Below are 13,528 nucleotides of genomic sequence, written 5' to 3'. Positions count from 1 at the left end.
TATTGTTTCCTAATTTACTCTTTATTTTTCCATTATATGACATGGACAATTTCCTTTATGTATCCTCCTTTAAGCCCTTATTCAGATTACTCGGAATTCCTGCTTGTAAGATGAGAAAATGGCACCTTAGAAAAGTCTGCGGAAAAAAAAAAAAGAAATCCCCGCACTTGCCAGTTTTCAAACAAAACTACTTACAGGAAACCGATTTAAAGGCAAGCTGCTGGCATATTTCATATGTTGTAGAAAAGACTGACATTATTTCAAATACATTTGAATACCTTATGCAAAGAAAAGGCCTAAAAGTGTCCTTGAGCAGTACAAGGGTTTTTCATGAATGCTGTAAATGGGATCCTATATATAAACCCACAAGCCAGGAATATTCCCAGGGTCTTTTCATCTGTACAGTGGGTACATTTCCCCCTCTGTATTATGTTCCCCATTTTCACTGATCGTTTTCACTATTTTATGCGATAGGTTTGTAAAGCATCCTCACAATCAACTAGCTAATGTCTGAGGTTCAAAGAAACTAACTGAAAGACACAAAGCTGTTTAGATGCTAAAGGTAGAGTCAATTGAAACAGCTGTATCACAAAGGGCTATTTAAAAGTTAACTCATTCACTATTGATCTTTTGATATTGATTTTCCTGTTTGCTCCTTACTTTTCACACTTCTCTCTTTCTCCGTTTTATAAATTGCCCTTGTAGTTTGGAATTTAACACCAATTAGAAGAAGTTGTTCTGAGATGACAAAAATGTTTATCTTCCATTTTAATAGCCCTTCTGGGCCAAAATCCCTGTGTTGAGAGTTCCAGTTTTTTTGCTATACAGTTCTCTTTCTTTTTCTGCACTAAATAAAAGCACTTCTTATATGTCTGTAGGCTGAACTTTCAGTAAGCCACGAGCCCTTTTAAGGAACGAGAAATTGGACATCCAGAAGGAAGTCGCCCAAAATGACTATTGACATTTTGTACCTAAAAATATAATATTGCCATTTTGCAATGCACTAGACATTAAACTGAGCTGTGCATTTGGCTCACTTATGTGACTCTGGCAGTATGGTTCTGGGGTATGATTAAGTCTCATACAAAACGGGCTATTGAACACAAGCTACATCTTCAGCCAAAGGTCGCCTGTGTCCATTAAGAAGCAGGACGCATCTGTTTGAGTCATGCATGGCTGTAGCCTGCAGCATCCTCCCTTTTTGTAAGTATAGATGCTGGAGAGGACATGTAAGATGCTTCTGGGGAAAGTTAAATGAAAACGAAATCACAAGTTAGTATATTCATAGAAGCCTAGATAAGATGCCTGTTTGTGATAATCTAGTATAACTTATGAGGAGAAACTTAGATGTCTGCAGTGGTGGTCATCAGAGCTACTTTGAATTCACAGCAGGATAATTCAAATCAGAGTTTGGCTAAGAGTATAGTATTCAGGCATCAGGTTGATATCTCAATCTTTCAAGGATTCACGCTCTTTGTTCTTGAAATTGTGAGAGGATTGGCTGTAGATAAACAGCATGGCAATGTAACTTCTCAACAATGCAATTGGCAATTAATCTTTTGGGTTTTCCGCTCATGATAAAATAGTGTATTTGACAAAAAGATATTTGTTATTACAAGAATGATAAATAGAAAATTTTCTGTTCTGCCTAAATATGGTCAGCACTGCCCTCAACGCTAAAAAACACAAATGGTTTCGGCAAAAAAAAGGCTCTCCAAACCAGGGCAGTATTTAATCCAGCAAAGAACTTGGCAGTTGGCCTTAGCACAGAAATAGTTACATAAACATATTACTAATATTAATGCAATATTAGTATATATCCATATGGGTGTCAACCAGTGACACTGTAGATCTTTTTCAACAGGTGGAAAATGCTCTCAAGAATATTCACAGTGCTAATTAAAATTAGAGCAGGGAATAAGAGGGTCTTGCGAGATTTGTAGGTGCTCTTGGCATAAAGCTTTTGCATAATCTCTGTAGAGAACTTGCAGTCCCAGTAGTCAAGGAAGAAACAGGATGGGGAAAGCTGCAAAGCACATAGGCAGTGTGTGGGAGAAGAACACTGCAAGAAGTCATGCTTTTTTTTTTTCTCCTTGAAGATGGCACTGGAAGAGATAGGCTATTAAAGTCAAAGCAAGAAAACAGGGCCAAGTATGGGGTAAGACAGGATTCTGTTACTGAGAAGAACAGAACTTCTCATTACTTCTCCTCTTTCAGGCACTTACTTTTCCATCCACCTCTTAATAACATTTCACTTTTTTTCCCTGTCACATTCTTGCCTTTCACCAACCGTGTCTTGAGATTCCCCATTTCCAGATGATGACAGGATCTATGGCCCCTCAGCTCGGGCTCTTGCACCTAAAACCTTTCTATCCTCTCCTTGACTGAGACGCACTTCAGGTTGGCTGAGCTTTACAAGAGAGTGTACAAGAGAGTGTGGCTGCTTATTTGAGTGGAGAATTGGAGGTGCTTAGGTTGTGAGACTGCAGGCGTCTTGCTAAGTTACAAAACACCAACTTCTGCCACCAGTTGATATTTACTTTATGAATTGTTACCAACTTCTGCCACCAGTTGATGCTTACTTTAATGAATTGTTGGTGGTAGTCCCTGTCACCCTCACCAGGAAGTGCTGCAAGACGTTCTCAAGCCCTTTTTTTAGAAAAGGCAGTGTAGAGATGTATGCACTGTGTTAGCTCTGGGGATGAATAGAGGAGTTGTGCTTGTTTTACATCTTCAGCTTGTGCTGCCATCAAAACAAAATTAAAATGAAGTATAAAATGAAATGGTTCCTTTGTATTTGATGTTTAAAACTAATGACTGTCATAGAACTGAGAGCTGTGATCCCCATTCAGACATGGGCTCTGTTTAACACCTTGGTCTCTTGGGAAGACTGCCAGTTGCTCTGTGAAATGGAGGTAGCAGCACGTCCTAACACTCCAGAGAGTGCAGGGAGGGCAAAACTCTCAAAATCAGGAGCGTTCATCTATATTTGCACTCAATTATAGTGTCTTTGCATACCCAATGATGCATCAGTTAAATCAGTATAGTCCACACAACTGACACTTGGAAAATATTTGGCCCTTCTCTAGGTGACCTGTCAAACCACACAGAACCATAAATTTTCTTCACAGTGAAACACTAAATCTTTCCAGTATTTAATGCACTTCTCTTTAACGTCAGTCGATCTTATAAGGAGACTTGTTAAACTAGTATTCCCAATTACGACATTTTAATTTAATAATAATTCAATTAGAGGTGTGTTTTTTTATGGAGCATCTATGCTGCCTTTATTGGTATTATTAGAATAACTGTCATAATAACAAGAAGTAATTATTTAAATGCTCATTAAAAATCGAGTGGTGGAGAAGAAAGTAACATTGGTAGAAAGACTGTGGGAACCAGATACACGTCTGTTCCTGAGTGCTCCAATAAAAAATGTCCTTTCTTTAAAGGTTCCAAGTTTCTACTTTTCCCGAACTTCTAAAGGTGCTGTAAAGCAGCATTAAAATTCCTTACCATTTTTATTGCTACTGTAGTAACTTCGTAAAGGGAACCAGAAACATTATCTAGAAAGTGTTGCTAGAGGTAAAGAATGGCAGTAGTTATGCAGACCTGACTTGGTACTCACTGCAGTCCTAGCAGGGACTATAGATGGGTGATTATGGGTGATTAAAAACAGAGGGGAGTTCATTCTCTGTTACAGCTAATGCAATTATTTAGAAATGCTGAGGGGAGAGTTTGTAAAGCACTGGATGTCACTGTAGCCCAGCAGAAAATAATGAATTCTCAACAGTTGTTATCTTACACTGATTACTGTTTGATGGTATCCAGAATAACTGAGGATAGTTCGAGGGAAATTTATCTCCAGGGCAAAGGCACTCAGCATTCAGCTGAGGAAGTCATGTACCAACTGGGCAAGGAAGATCCGTGTCTCACTGAGTGATACAAGTTAGAAAGTAGAGGACAGGTAAGCCAGGGATTTCAGGCTACCTGGTACAGTGCAGTCAATGTCCACAGACTCAGACTGCTCTTATAGGTTGAGCAAACACACCTGTGTGCTCTCAGTGCCCTCTGTCAGGGCAGAATTTGTCAGGAAGAATGCAAATTTAACTTTGTTTTGCGCTGTTCATGTAAAAGAAAAAAAAAAAGCTCATTATTACTTTGACATTTTGAATGGAGCATAAGCTATCATGCAGTAATAGAGGAAACACATTCTAATATTTGTGGAAAAACCATCTTTTGAGATAATACTCAGAAAAGATGAGTGTTCAATAAGTTCATTGTTTATAATTATCTATTTAGGTAGATGCTAGAGAGATTTTTAATCTACAAGATAAGACCGAATATCTGCCAGTTGAACCCAGAAATTTCAATTGAAAAGAGGATCATATTTTAACACTGAGGATAGTCAACCACTGCTACAGGCTAGCCAGATACCCAATAGATTTTTCTCAGCTGGCATTTCCAAATCAAGCTGGGAGAAGCACATGCTAAGAGATCTGATCTTGTTTAACTGCAGATCAGCTGGCTGGATGATGCCTAAATGGCCTGTGAGGTGCAAACTAAATCATTTCCTGTGTTTTTTGATATCCACATAGTGTAGGACACAATATTATGATCTTAAAGTGAAGGAAGAAAAATTTAGGTTAGGCATTTGAGCAGCCTTCATGATTTTAAAGAAGAGGAGGGATAAAAAAGGCTGCAGGCTCTCCATGAGGGTGGCCTTTGAAGTGGGGTAATTGAGCATCTACCATGCATAGAAACAGATGCAAAGATATGGACTGCTCTTGGGTCAGGAATCTGACCAGAGTAACCCTTAAGATTTATCCAGTCTTCTCATTCTTTAATTTTGTAGTCCTTTCTAGCACTAAAATCAAGATTTCTGAACCCATATGCTGGCATCTCAGTAGGATTCAGCCCTACAGACTGTGAAGTGTCTCAACCCGCAGTGGTAGTATTTGTTTGTATTTAGAGCAGCCTTGAAGCCAACCAGCATGAAGGTAAAAAATTATATTTGATCCCTTGGTCCTTAAAATCAGGCCTTTTTACAGAACCCATGTGCAATTCATTGAAGAGTATTAATGAAGTCTTGGCTTGTGTTTTACTCTAAGCACATGAATAATTTCATCACCATCCAACAGAGCACTTCAGACTATGCTTAAGTTTCCCTGATGTTGATTACTCACATGCTTAAAGTCAAGCACATGCTAAAGTGATAAAGACTGCACATGGCAAAGCCTATATAGCTAGTTGTCATAACGCCGGTATTTAGACAGACTTCAGTGCAGGTGGCTAGGGATTAAGATAGCCATATATCAAAAGTAGCCTTATAACAAAGAGTTTTATAGTTAGGTGCACTGCATTATTAAATATAAGGATCGTTCTTGAGCAATACGTGGCTGTTTCTGGGCATGTTTAAAATATTTAGTGAATTTTTGAATATAAAAATGTTCAGAGTGGATCTTCAAAGACTTTTTGACATTGTTCTGTTCTTAAAAGTGAGCATCTACACTGCTCAGGGCAACTTCTAGGCAAGATAACCATGAAGTGATAGTATGGAAATGAACATTTTATTTTATTTTTATTATTTTTTTTAAAAGAGAGTCTGGGGAGAATCTTCGAGGTTTGCAAAAATTTATATGTATATATACGTATACATGTGCTTGTATATGTATATCCATATACACACAGACATGCAAACACTTATGGAGCAGTTAGAGGTTGGTAGACAGATTGCCTGCAGTCAATTTTGCCATTGAGTAGTGGTCTCCTCAAGATAAGTGTTTAGGAACATGAAATCTAAACAAAACAAGAAGGGAAGGGAAGACTGTTTTATAGCTTCTAGCTTGTAAATCTTACAACACTAATAGCACTAATTTGCTCTGTATGAAAGAAAAGTGAAAAGGAGAGAGTTTTCTTTCCTCACTTGGATTTCATGGAGGTGAAGTTTTGGAGAACAAAATGAAACATCTCAGTTCCATGTAATGCGTAGTAGCAAGCATCCAGCTGGCTGCCATTTTGAGGGTAATTTTTTTAATCAGCCATTTCAGTTTTAGATTGGCCTTGATCCTCAGCCTGCTCAGGAATTCTTCTCTTTTACGTATGTGCCTTTGCTGAAGTAAACGTGTTCCTGTTGCTGTCATCTAATGCACAGCTGCTTTCTTCCCCCTGTCAGCTCTTGAGCTAAGCAGGGAGAATGCATGCGCACACACACACACACACACACACACTTTATTTTTTTAAAGGAAGAAAAAGAAACCAACGAAAGAGAATGCATGCTGTGACTTTAAAAATGAAAGAATCGAACAGCTGTGGGTAATAAATCGATTAATTAGAGTGGATAAAATGAAGGTGAAGGGTGCAGAGCACTCTTTAATTTGAAGATATATGACCTTGTAAGATGCTGCACTTCATTTGCTATTAGATCACACTTCAGAAGGGGTTTTATTAAAATCTATTCTAGGGTGAGCTGAGGTAAAACATATTGTTAAAAAAAGCTTTTGACAGAGTATGTTATATACTTTAGTCTGCTTCAATGATTTCTGTCACTTTTTATACTACACATGTAGCCGTGCAAGAAAAGTTAAACGTCTAGACATTTTCATCATATTTCTGTAAGAAACAGAAATTTAAATATTTGAAGTAATAATGGGAGCATTTACTGTTGCTTTGGCTGCAGAGCTGACATAAAACTCCCTAACTGCCTGAGTGCTGAGTAGATTTTAAGGGATAATGTATCAGTTCCTTTCAGTGTTTGTACGTGGCTTTCATTAATGTCAATAGCAGTTACAGACACTTTTTTTTTTCCCCCAAGCACAGTATTGCTCCCAAACTTGTTTCTTCTCCAACAGTAGTTGCTAGAGATTAATCAGAGCATCTGAGTGCATCCTGTGCAGCACAGTGTGAAGGGCTGGGGTGTGGGGCTGTGTCAGTCAGAAACACTCGCTGTGCTGGGTAGAGTTTTTCTTGGCTGTGGACAGCTGGATTCTCTGAAATTGGGGTCTGAAAGTGCTATCCACAGCAACAGCCTTGCAAAATCAATAGAATCAGGAGGAACTGCACTACACTTATCACATACCTTTGTATGGAAGTCCCAGTCTGTTAGATGCTCGTTCCTTTACGCCTTTATGGATGTTCATTGGGTGATAAGATTAGATAGACTGACAGGCTGATAGGTAGGCAGATAATCCTCTAGCCTCCTTGTCTAGGGTTTTGTAGATTTTGTTAGCAGCAGCCGTTCCCGCAACAGCCAGAAGAGGGGAATTCAGCCAGCAGCAATCCTTCCTTTCCTTGTGTGCCCCAGATGTAATTTTTTTCTTGGCTGCTATGAGTCATTTCTCTTTACAAAGATAGTTTTGATGATACGCTTCTGCTCACCTTATAAACTCTTCTATTTTAAAGCTCAGACTTTGATTGTGAGACCCCAGTGGACTGCCAGCTTCAGACTCATGCTGCAGCAGGGAGGCTAGGGTGCTTGGGGCATTTCTGAGGGCAGCTGGGTTTGGATTCAGAACTTGCAGGAAGTTCAGTGCCTTTGGGTGCAGGAGGGGTAAAATTCATAAACAAGCAAACAAAAAAATAAGCCATCTAACAAGAAATTAATTGTAGATTTTTCAAAGTGGAGAGTTGTTTTTTAGGAAGCCTCACCCTTCTTTTAAAAACAACAAACACCAGATCACGATTTTCAAGTAGACAAGTTATTGGAATTTTGAAGAGGCATTGAAAAAGGATCGGGGGAGAGAAAGTGCATTTTAAAGATAGCATATAATTTATATTGTGCCCAGGACTGGAATTTTCTAGCTAGCAAAATTATGACTGTAGCACAGACTTGTCCACACCTGTCCTTTATGTAAAGCTGAATCAAGGTTAAAGGAATGCTTTCTACCTTTATGCAGTCGTTCAAAGAGCCTAGAAAGGCAAACAGAACAACGTTTTTGGCCCCAGTGAACATTTCTACATTGGAGAGCAGGCTTAGGCTCAGAAATTCTTGGGACCCAGTTCAAGCATGGCCCGACATTTGTTACTGTTAATTGCAGCTCTGCTGTCAGCTTTGATTACTGGATGTTTCATTTGAGTGGCTTCTTGGTGTTTTGGCAAAGAGAATGTCAAAATGGTTTATGCAAGGATACGTTTTCCAAGCTCCTGTTGACTCAAATAGGGCTTGAGCAGCTAATACCTACACACTATTTTAAAAATGGAAGCTCTGGCATGATGGAAGCATGTATATATTAATTTCAGCAGGATCTCAGTGGACTGCTGCCCCAAGTATATAAAATACAAAATGAAAGAGTGGAAATGATACTGAAGCTCCTGCAGGTGCCCTATAAAACCTACCATACTGCATTTTCTTTGATTTTCATACATAGCCATAAATCCCTTGAAACAAATTCCTTTTTTGTGGAATAAACACATGAAAGGATTTGGATCCTCATGCGTCATAAAAGGTTTTATTTGCAAGTTGGAGGGTATAAACGTATATGGCACCAATGCGTATGTGTGATATTTGTCATACATGTTAACTGAATAAGTGTGGTGAGTAAATGTGCTGTTCAACAATTTATATCAGTCAATACATTGCAATTAAGTCCTTCTTTCAGAAATGCCAAGGAGGAAATGTGTTAGCAAAATAAAGCACATGCCAACTGTATTTGAATGTTCTCCACTGTATTATTTTTTGAGTGTTCTTTCTGTTTTTCTTTTATAGGTAAAGATGAGCCTTCAAGCTATATTTGCACAACATGCAAGCAGCCTTTTAATAGCGCTTGGTTCTTGCTTCAGCATGCCCAGAACACACATGGATTCCGCATCTACCTGGAAACAAGCCCTTCCAACAGTTCCCTTACTCCACGCATCACCATCCCTCCTCCTCTGGGACCAGAGACTGTTGCACAGTCCCCGCTGATGAATTTCCTTGGAGACAACAACCCTTTTAATCTTCTGCGGATGACAGGACCCATCTTGCGTGAACATCCTGGCTTTGGTGAGGGTCGGCTCCCAAACACGCCTCCGCTATTCAGCCCACCACCTCGTCATCATCTGGATCCACATCGCCTTAGTGCCGAAGAAATGGGGTTAGTTGCCCAGCATCCCAGTGCCTTTGACAGAGTTATGCGTTTAAACCCCATGGCAATTGAGTCCCCAGCGATGGATTTCTCCAGAAGGCTTCGAGAGCTGGCAGGAAACAGTTCCACCCCTCCACCAGTCTCGCCCAGTCGCACCAACCCTATGCATCGCCTGTTGAATCCTTTCCAGCCGAGTCCTAAATCACCTTTTTTGAGCACCCCACCACTGCCCCCCATGCCTCCAAGCAGCACTACGCCTCCCCAGCCTCAGGCCAAGAGTAAGTCCTGTGAATTCTGTGGGAAAACCTTCAAGTTCCAGAGCAACCTTATTGTCCACCGGCGTAGTCACACAGGAGAAAAGCCCTACAAATGTCAGCTATGTGACCATGCTTGCTCCCAAGCCAGCAAGCTAAAGCGTCACATGAAAACGCATATGCATAAAGCTGGCTCCATGACAGGCAGGTCAGATGATGGACTGTCCACCACGAGTTCTCCTGAGCCAGGCACGAGTGAGCTCACTGGAGAGGGACTGAAATCCAGTGAGACAGACTTCAGGAATGAGAGTGATCCCTCCCTCGGCCATGACAATGAAGAAGAGGAAGAGGAGGAGGAGGAGGAAGAGGAGCTGGAAAACGAGAGCAGGCCAGAGTCAAGCTTCAGTATGGACTCAGAGCTGAGTCGTAACCGAGAAAATGGTTCCAAATCACTGCCAGATGAGAAATCCCTTGTCCTGGGAAAAGTGATAGAGAATGTAAGTCTCGGTGCCATCCAGCAATACAACGACATGCTAGCTGAGAAACAGAAGAGGAGTAGCTTCATGAAAAGGTCTTCTGACCAACGAGACCTGTGTCCACGAGACCTCTGTCCAAGAGACACAGGTGATGAAGACTCGGTGGTAGGAGAGCTGGACCGCACTGAGGAGGGGACGGTCAACGGAAGAAACTTTGGCCCAGGTGAGCCCTTCCCAAACTTGTTCCCTCGGAAGCCAACACCTATCACAAGCCCCAGCTTAAACAACTCATCTAAACGAATAAAAGTTGAGAAAGATTTGGACTTGCCACCAGCAACAATAATACCTTCTGAAAACGTTTACTCCCAGTGGCTGGTAGGGTACGCAGCATCGAGGCACTTCATGAAGGATCCGTTTCTAGGATTCACAGACTCCCGACAATCTCCCTTCGCCACCTCTTCTGAGCACTCGTCCGAGAATGGGAGCCTGCGTTTCTCCACCCCGCCGGGGGACATGCTGGACGGGGGGCTCTCAGGGCGCAGCGGCACGGCCTCCGGAGGCAGCACCCCCCACATCAGCGGCCCAGGTCCTGGGCGACCCAGCTCGAAGGAAGGGCGCAGGAGCGATACATGTGAGTACTGTGGCAAGGTCTTTAAGAACTGCAGCAATTTGACGGTGCACCGTCGGAGCCACACTGGAGAGCGGCCTTACAAATGCGAGCTCTGCAACTATGCATGTGCCCAGAGCAGTAAGCTGACGCGTCACATGAAAACGCATGGCCAGATAGGGAAGGAGGTCTACCGCTGCGACATTTGCCAGATGCCCTTCAGTGTTTACAGCACCCTGGAGAAACACATGAAAAAGTGGCATGGAGAACATTTGCTGACAAATGACGTCAAAATTGAGCAGGCAGAAAGAAGCTAAGGCCCCCCACCCCTCCCCCGCTAGGTTAAATTTCAGGGGTCTAGGTAACATTTTATTTGTACAGTTTTAACTATTGCCAACTGAGAAAAGATGACCTAACTTGCCTCCGTAAACATTACTTAGCATAACTATGGTAGGTGCCAGACTTTGGCACTTAAATATAACCTGTGTCTACAAAGTTCTATTAAACCCGAGGGTTGATTAAGGCAGTAAAAATTGTGGAGCCTTTTAACTGTGCAATAATTTCTGTATTTATTGGGTTTTTGTAATTTTTTGGCATGTGCAGGTACTTTTTTTTATTCTTTCTGTTTAAATTTCTTTTAAATTTTGTTGGGTATCCCTTTTTAATTTTACCCAGTCGTAGCCTGAGATTACTTGCATTGTAGGGGAGAAACATATCTTTTTAAATTATAATTTTTGGGCCGCTGCTTTGTTGAAATTTAAGCTAAGCATGTGTAATTTCTTGTGAAGAAGCCAGCATTTTAACAGATCTTTCTTTCTTTCACCCCTCCTCCCCCTTCTTTTTCCTTTCCTCTTTTTAAATAACCCTGAAGATTAGGGAAAACAAAATTGTACAGCGGATAACAATCTTTAAAATTAGCACTTTCTTTTGGAATTGGATGGAATATGTAGCACTGACAATGTCGCTAATGATAGAGGCCTTTTCTAGATGGATTTCAACATTAAAGTCATGTCAACTAAAAAGTCATAGGTGCAAAAGGCAGCTACATTCAAAAAACAGTTAACATTCTTAATTGTGCATTATTACTGGATAGTTTCTTCTTGCTATTAAAGCTATGGCAACAAAATGGTACCACGTTGTTACTTTTGGGGGTTTTTCCCTTCCTCTTCCCCTCCTGCCACTCTTCCCAGAGACAGTAAAAGTACATCTCAAGTATTGTAATATTCTTCACAAACACCAGAGGAGCCAAATTTTTCATTTAAAACCTCATAAACAGAAAGCTGAGTCTAGGATGCCTGTATGTGCCCCTCCTTTAGTCCAAATTTGCTGTAGTTAAAAGAATTACTAGAGGATGGGCAAGCGGCAATTTCTCAATGAAAATACTTGACTCATAGTCTTTTGGTTTATGAATGGAAATATAAAAACTATCTTATATGATGTACAATGGTGTTATGCTATTATAAGGAAGGAAAGAATAAATGCTAGTCCATCTACTTATCTTGGCAAGATTCTGCTCCTACTGAAGTTGGTAAGAATTTTCCCATTGACTTAATTAGGAACAGAAGTTAATTGTATTTTGAGAAAAGCATTACAACAGAAAAAAAGTAAAGAACAGAAAAATGCACCTGCTCTACTTTCAAATTTCCAATTTTTTCAAAGCTCATTATGCCTAATATTAACAAACAGTGGACAATTATGGTTAGAGATTTTAATTATGTTGACCCGCACTTTAAAGCTTTTGTTTGTGGTTAAGACAAAAATGGCTTCTCAACAAGAAATTACGTCATATTCTTCTATTTGGCCCAAAGGTGGGTTAAACTGTAAGGGAACAGCTGAGATTAAGTGTCAGTGTTGCTAAGCATGGCATTCACAATACTGGCACTATAAAGAAAAATAAATAAAAATAATTTATTGGACAGTTTTTCTACTGCCATTCAATTTGACGTGAGTGCCTTGAAAACTGATCTTCCTATTTGAGTCTCTTGAGACAAATGCAAAATGTTTTTGTGAAAAGACTTTTAAAAAAAGTAAAACAAGAAAAGTACATTCTTTAGAAAAAAAGAGCCACATTTACTTAAAAAAAAAAAATAAAAAAATTACTGGTTGAAGATAGTGGACATGAAAATGCCATAAGACCCAATCAAATGAAGATGTATACCCAGCACAACTTCGGACATCCATTAGCTGAATTATTCTCAGCTTTTTTTTTTTTTCAGGACAACGCTGCTTAGGAAATGGAATGGAAATGATTTACTGCTGAATTAAAACTCAAATGACACAAATTACAAGTTGTTATCATTGAATGAGAAAAAACAATTCAGGAACAACGGCTAATTTTTTTTTAAAGTTAAATTTAGTGCACTCTGTCTTAAAATACGTTTACAGTATTGAATACATACAAGGGTAAAAAAAAAATTGTGTGTATGTGTGTTTGAGCAATCTTTTTTTTTTCAAAGTTGCTTAATAGGTTATTAAAAAAAATAGCCATAATGGCCATGTGTATATTGTTTTCTTTTGGTGACGGGGTTTTAGTATATATTATATATATTAAAATTTCTTGATTACTGTAAAAGTGGACCAGTATTTGTAATAATGGAGAATGCCTGGGCATTTTACAAAACCAGAAAAGAAAAAAAAAAAAAAACCTTTTCTTTTTTCCTTGAAAATGTTGCAGTAAAATTTAAATGGTGGGTCTATAAATTTGTTCTTGTCACTGTAACTGTAAAGTCTTGAGTTTTAGTAAATTTTTTTCTGCCTTGGGTGTTGAATTTTTATTTCCAAAATGTATAGAATCTTGTATTCGGGGATTAAAAGGTGATTGCTACACCAAGTAGAAAAAGTATGTAGAAAAAAGTGCTTAATATTGTTATTGCTTTGCAGAAAAAAAAATCACGTTTCTGACCTGTACCTATTTTTCTCTTTTTTTCTTCCCCCATCCCCATTTCCTTCCCCTTCTGGAATGGATATTGATATTGGTTGATTCATATGATGTAGGCACTTGCTGTATTTTTACTGAAGCTTGTAATTTTTTAACTGTACGCTTGTCCTTTTAAAGGGATTTAATGTACTTTTTTGTTAGTGAATTTGGAAATAAAAATAAAAACAAACAAACAGGCTGCCATAATATAT

The 13,528-nt window shown here is 39.5% G+C and overlaps 1 protein-coding gene across 4 annotated transcripts in view; it reads left to right on the top strand.

The window, feature by feature from the left end:
• BCL11B (BAF chromatin remodeling complex subunit BCL11B) overlaps positions 1-12,498 on the top strand; it is a 91,293-nt gene extending 78,795 nt beyond the window's left edge. For all 4 annotated transcript variants that reach the window (XM_010711897.3, XM_010711900.3, XM_010711898.3 and 1 more), the window contains one exon: positions 8,705-12,498. In XM_010711897.3, coding sequence (XP_010710199.1) covers positions 8,705-10,716 — 2,012 coding nt within the window. In that variant the 3' untranslated portion in view covers positions 10,717-12,498. The remainder of the gene's footprint in view (positions 1-8,704) is intronic.
• The last annotated feature ends 1,030 nt before the right edge of the window (positions 12,499-13,528 follow it).

This window comes from Meleagris gallopavo, chromosome 5 (genome assembly GCF_000146605.3).
Source record: "Meleagris gallopavo isolate NT-WF06-2002-E0010 breed Aviagen turkey brand Nicholas breeding stock chromosome 5, Turkey_5.1, whole genome shotgun sequence".
Classification (NCBI taxonomy): domain Eukaryota; kingdom Metazoa; phylum Chordata; class Aves; order Galliformes; family Phasianidae; genus Meleagris; species Meleagris gallopavo.
This window is presented reverse-complemented; position numbering and strand designations above follow the sequence as displayed.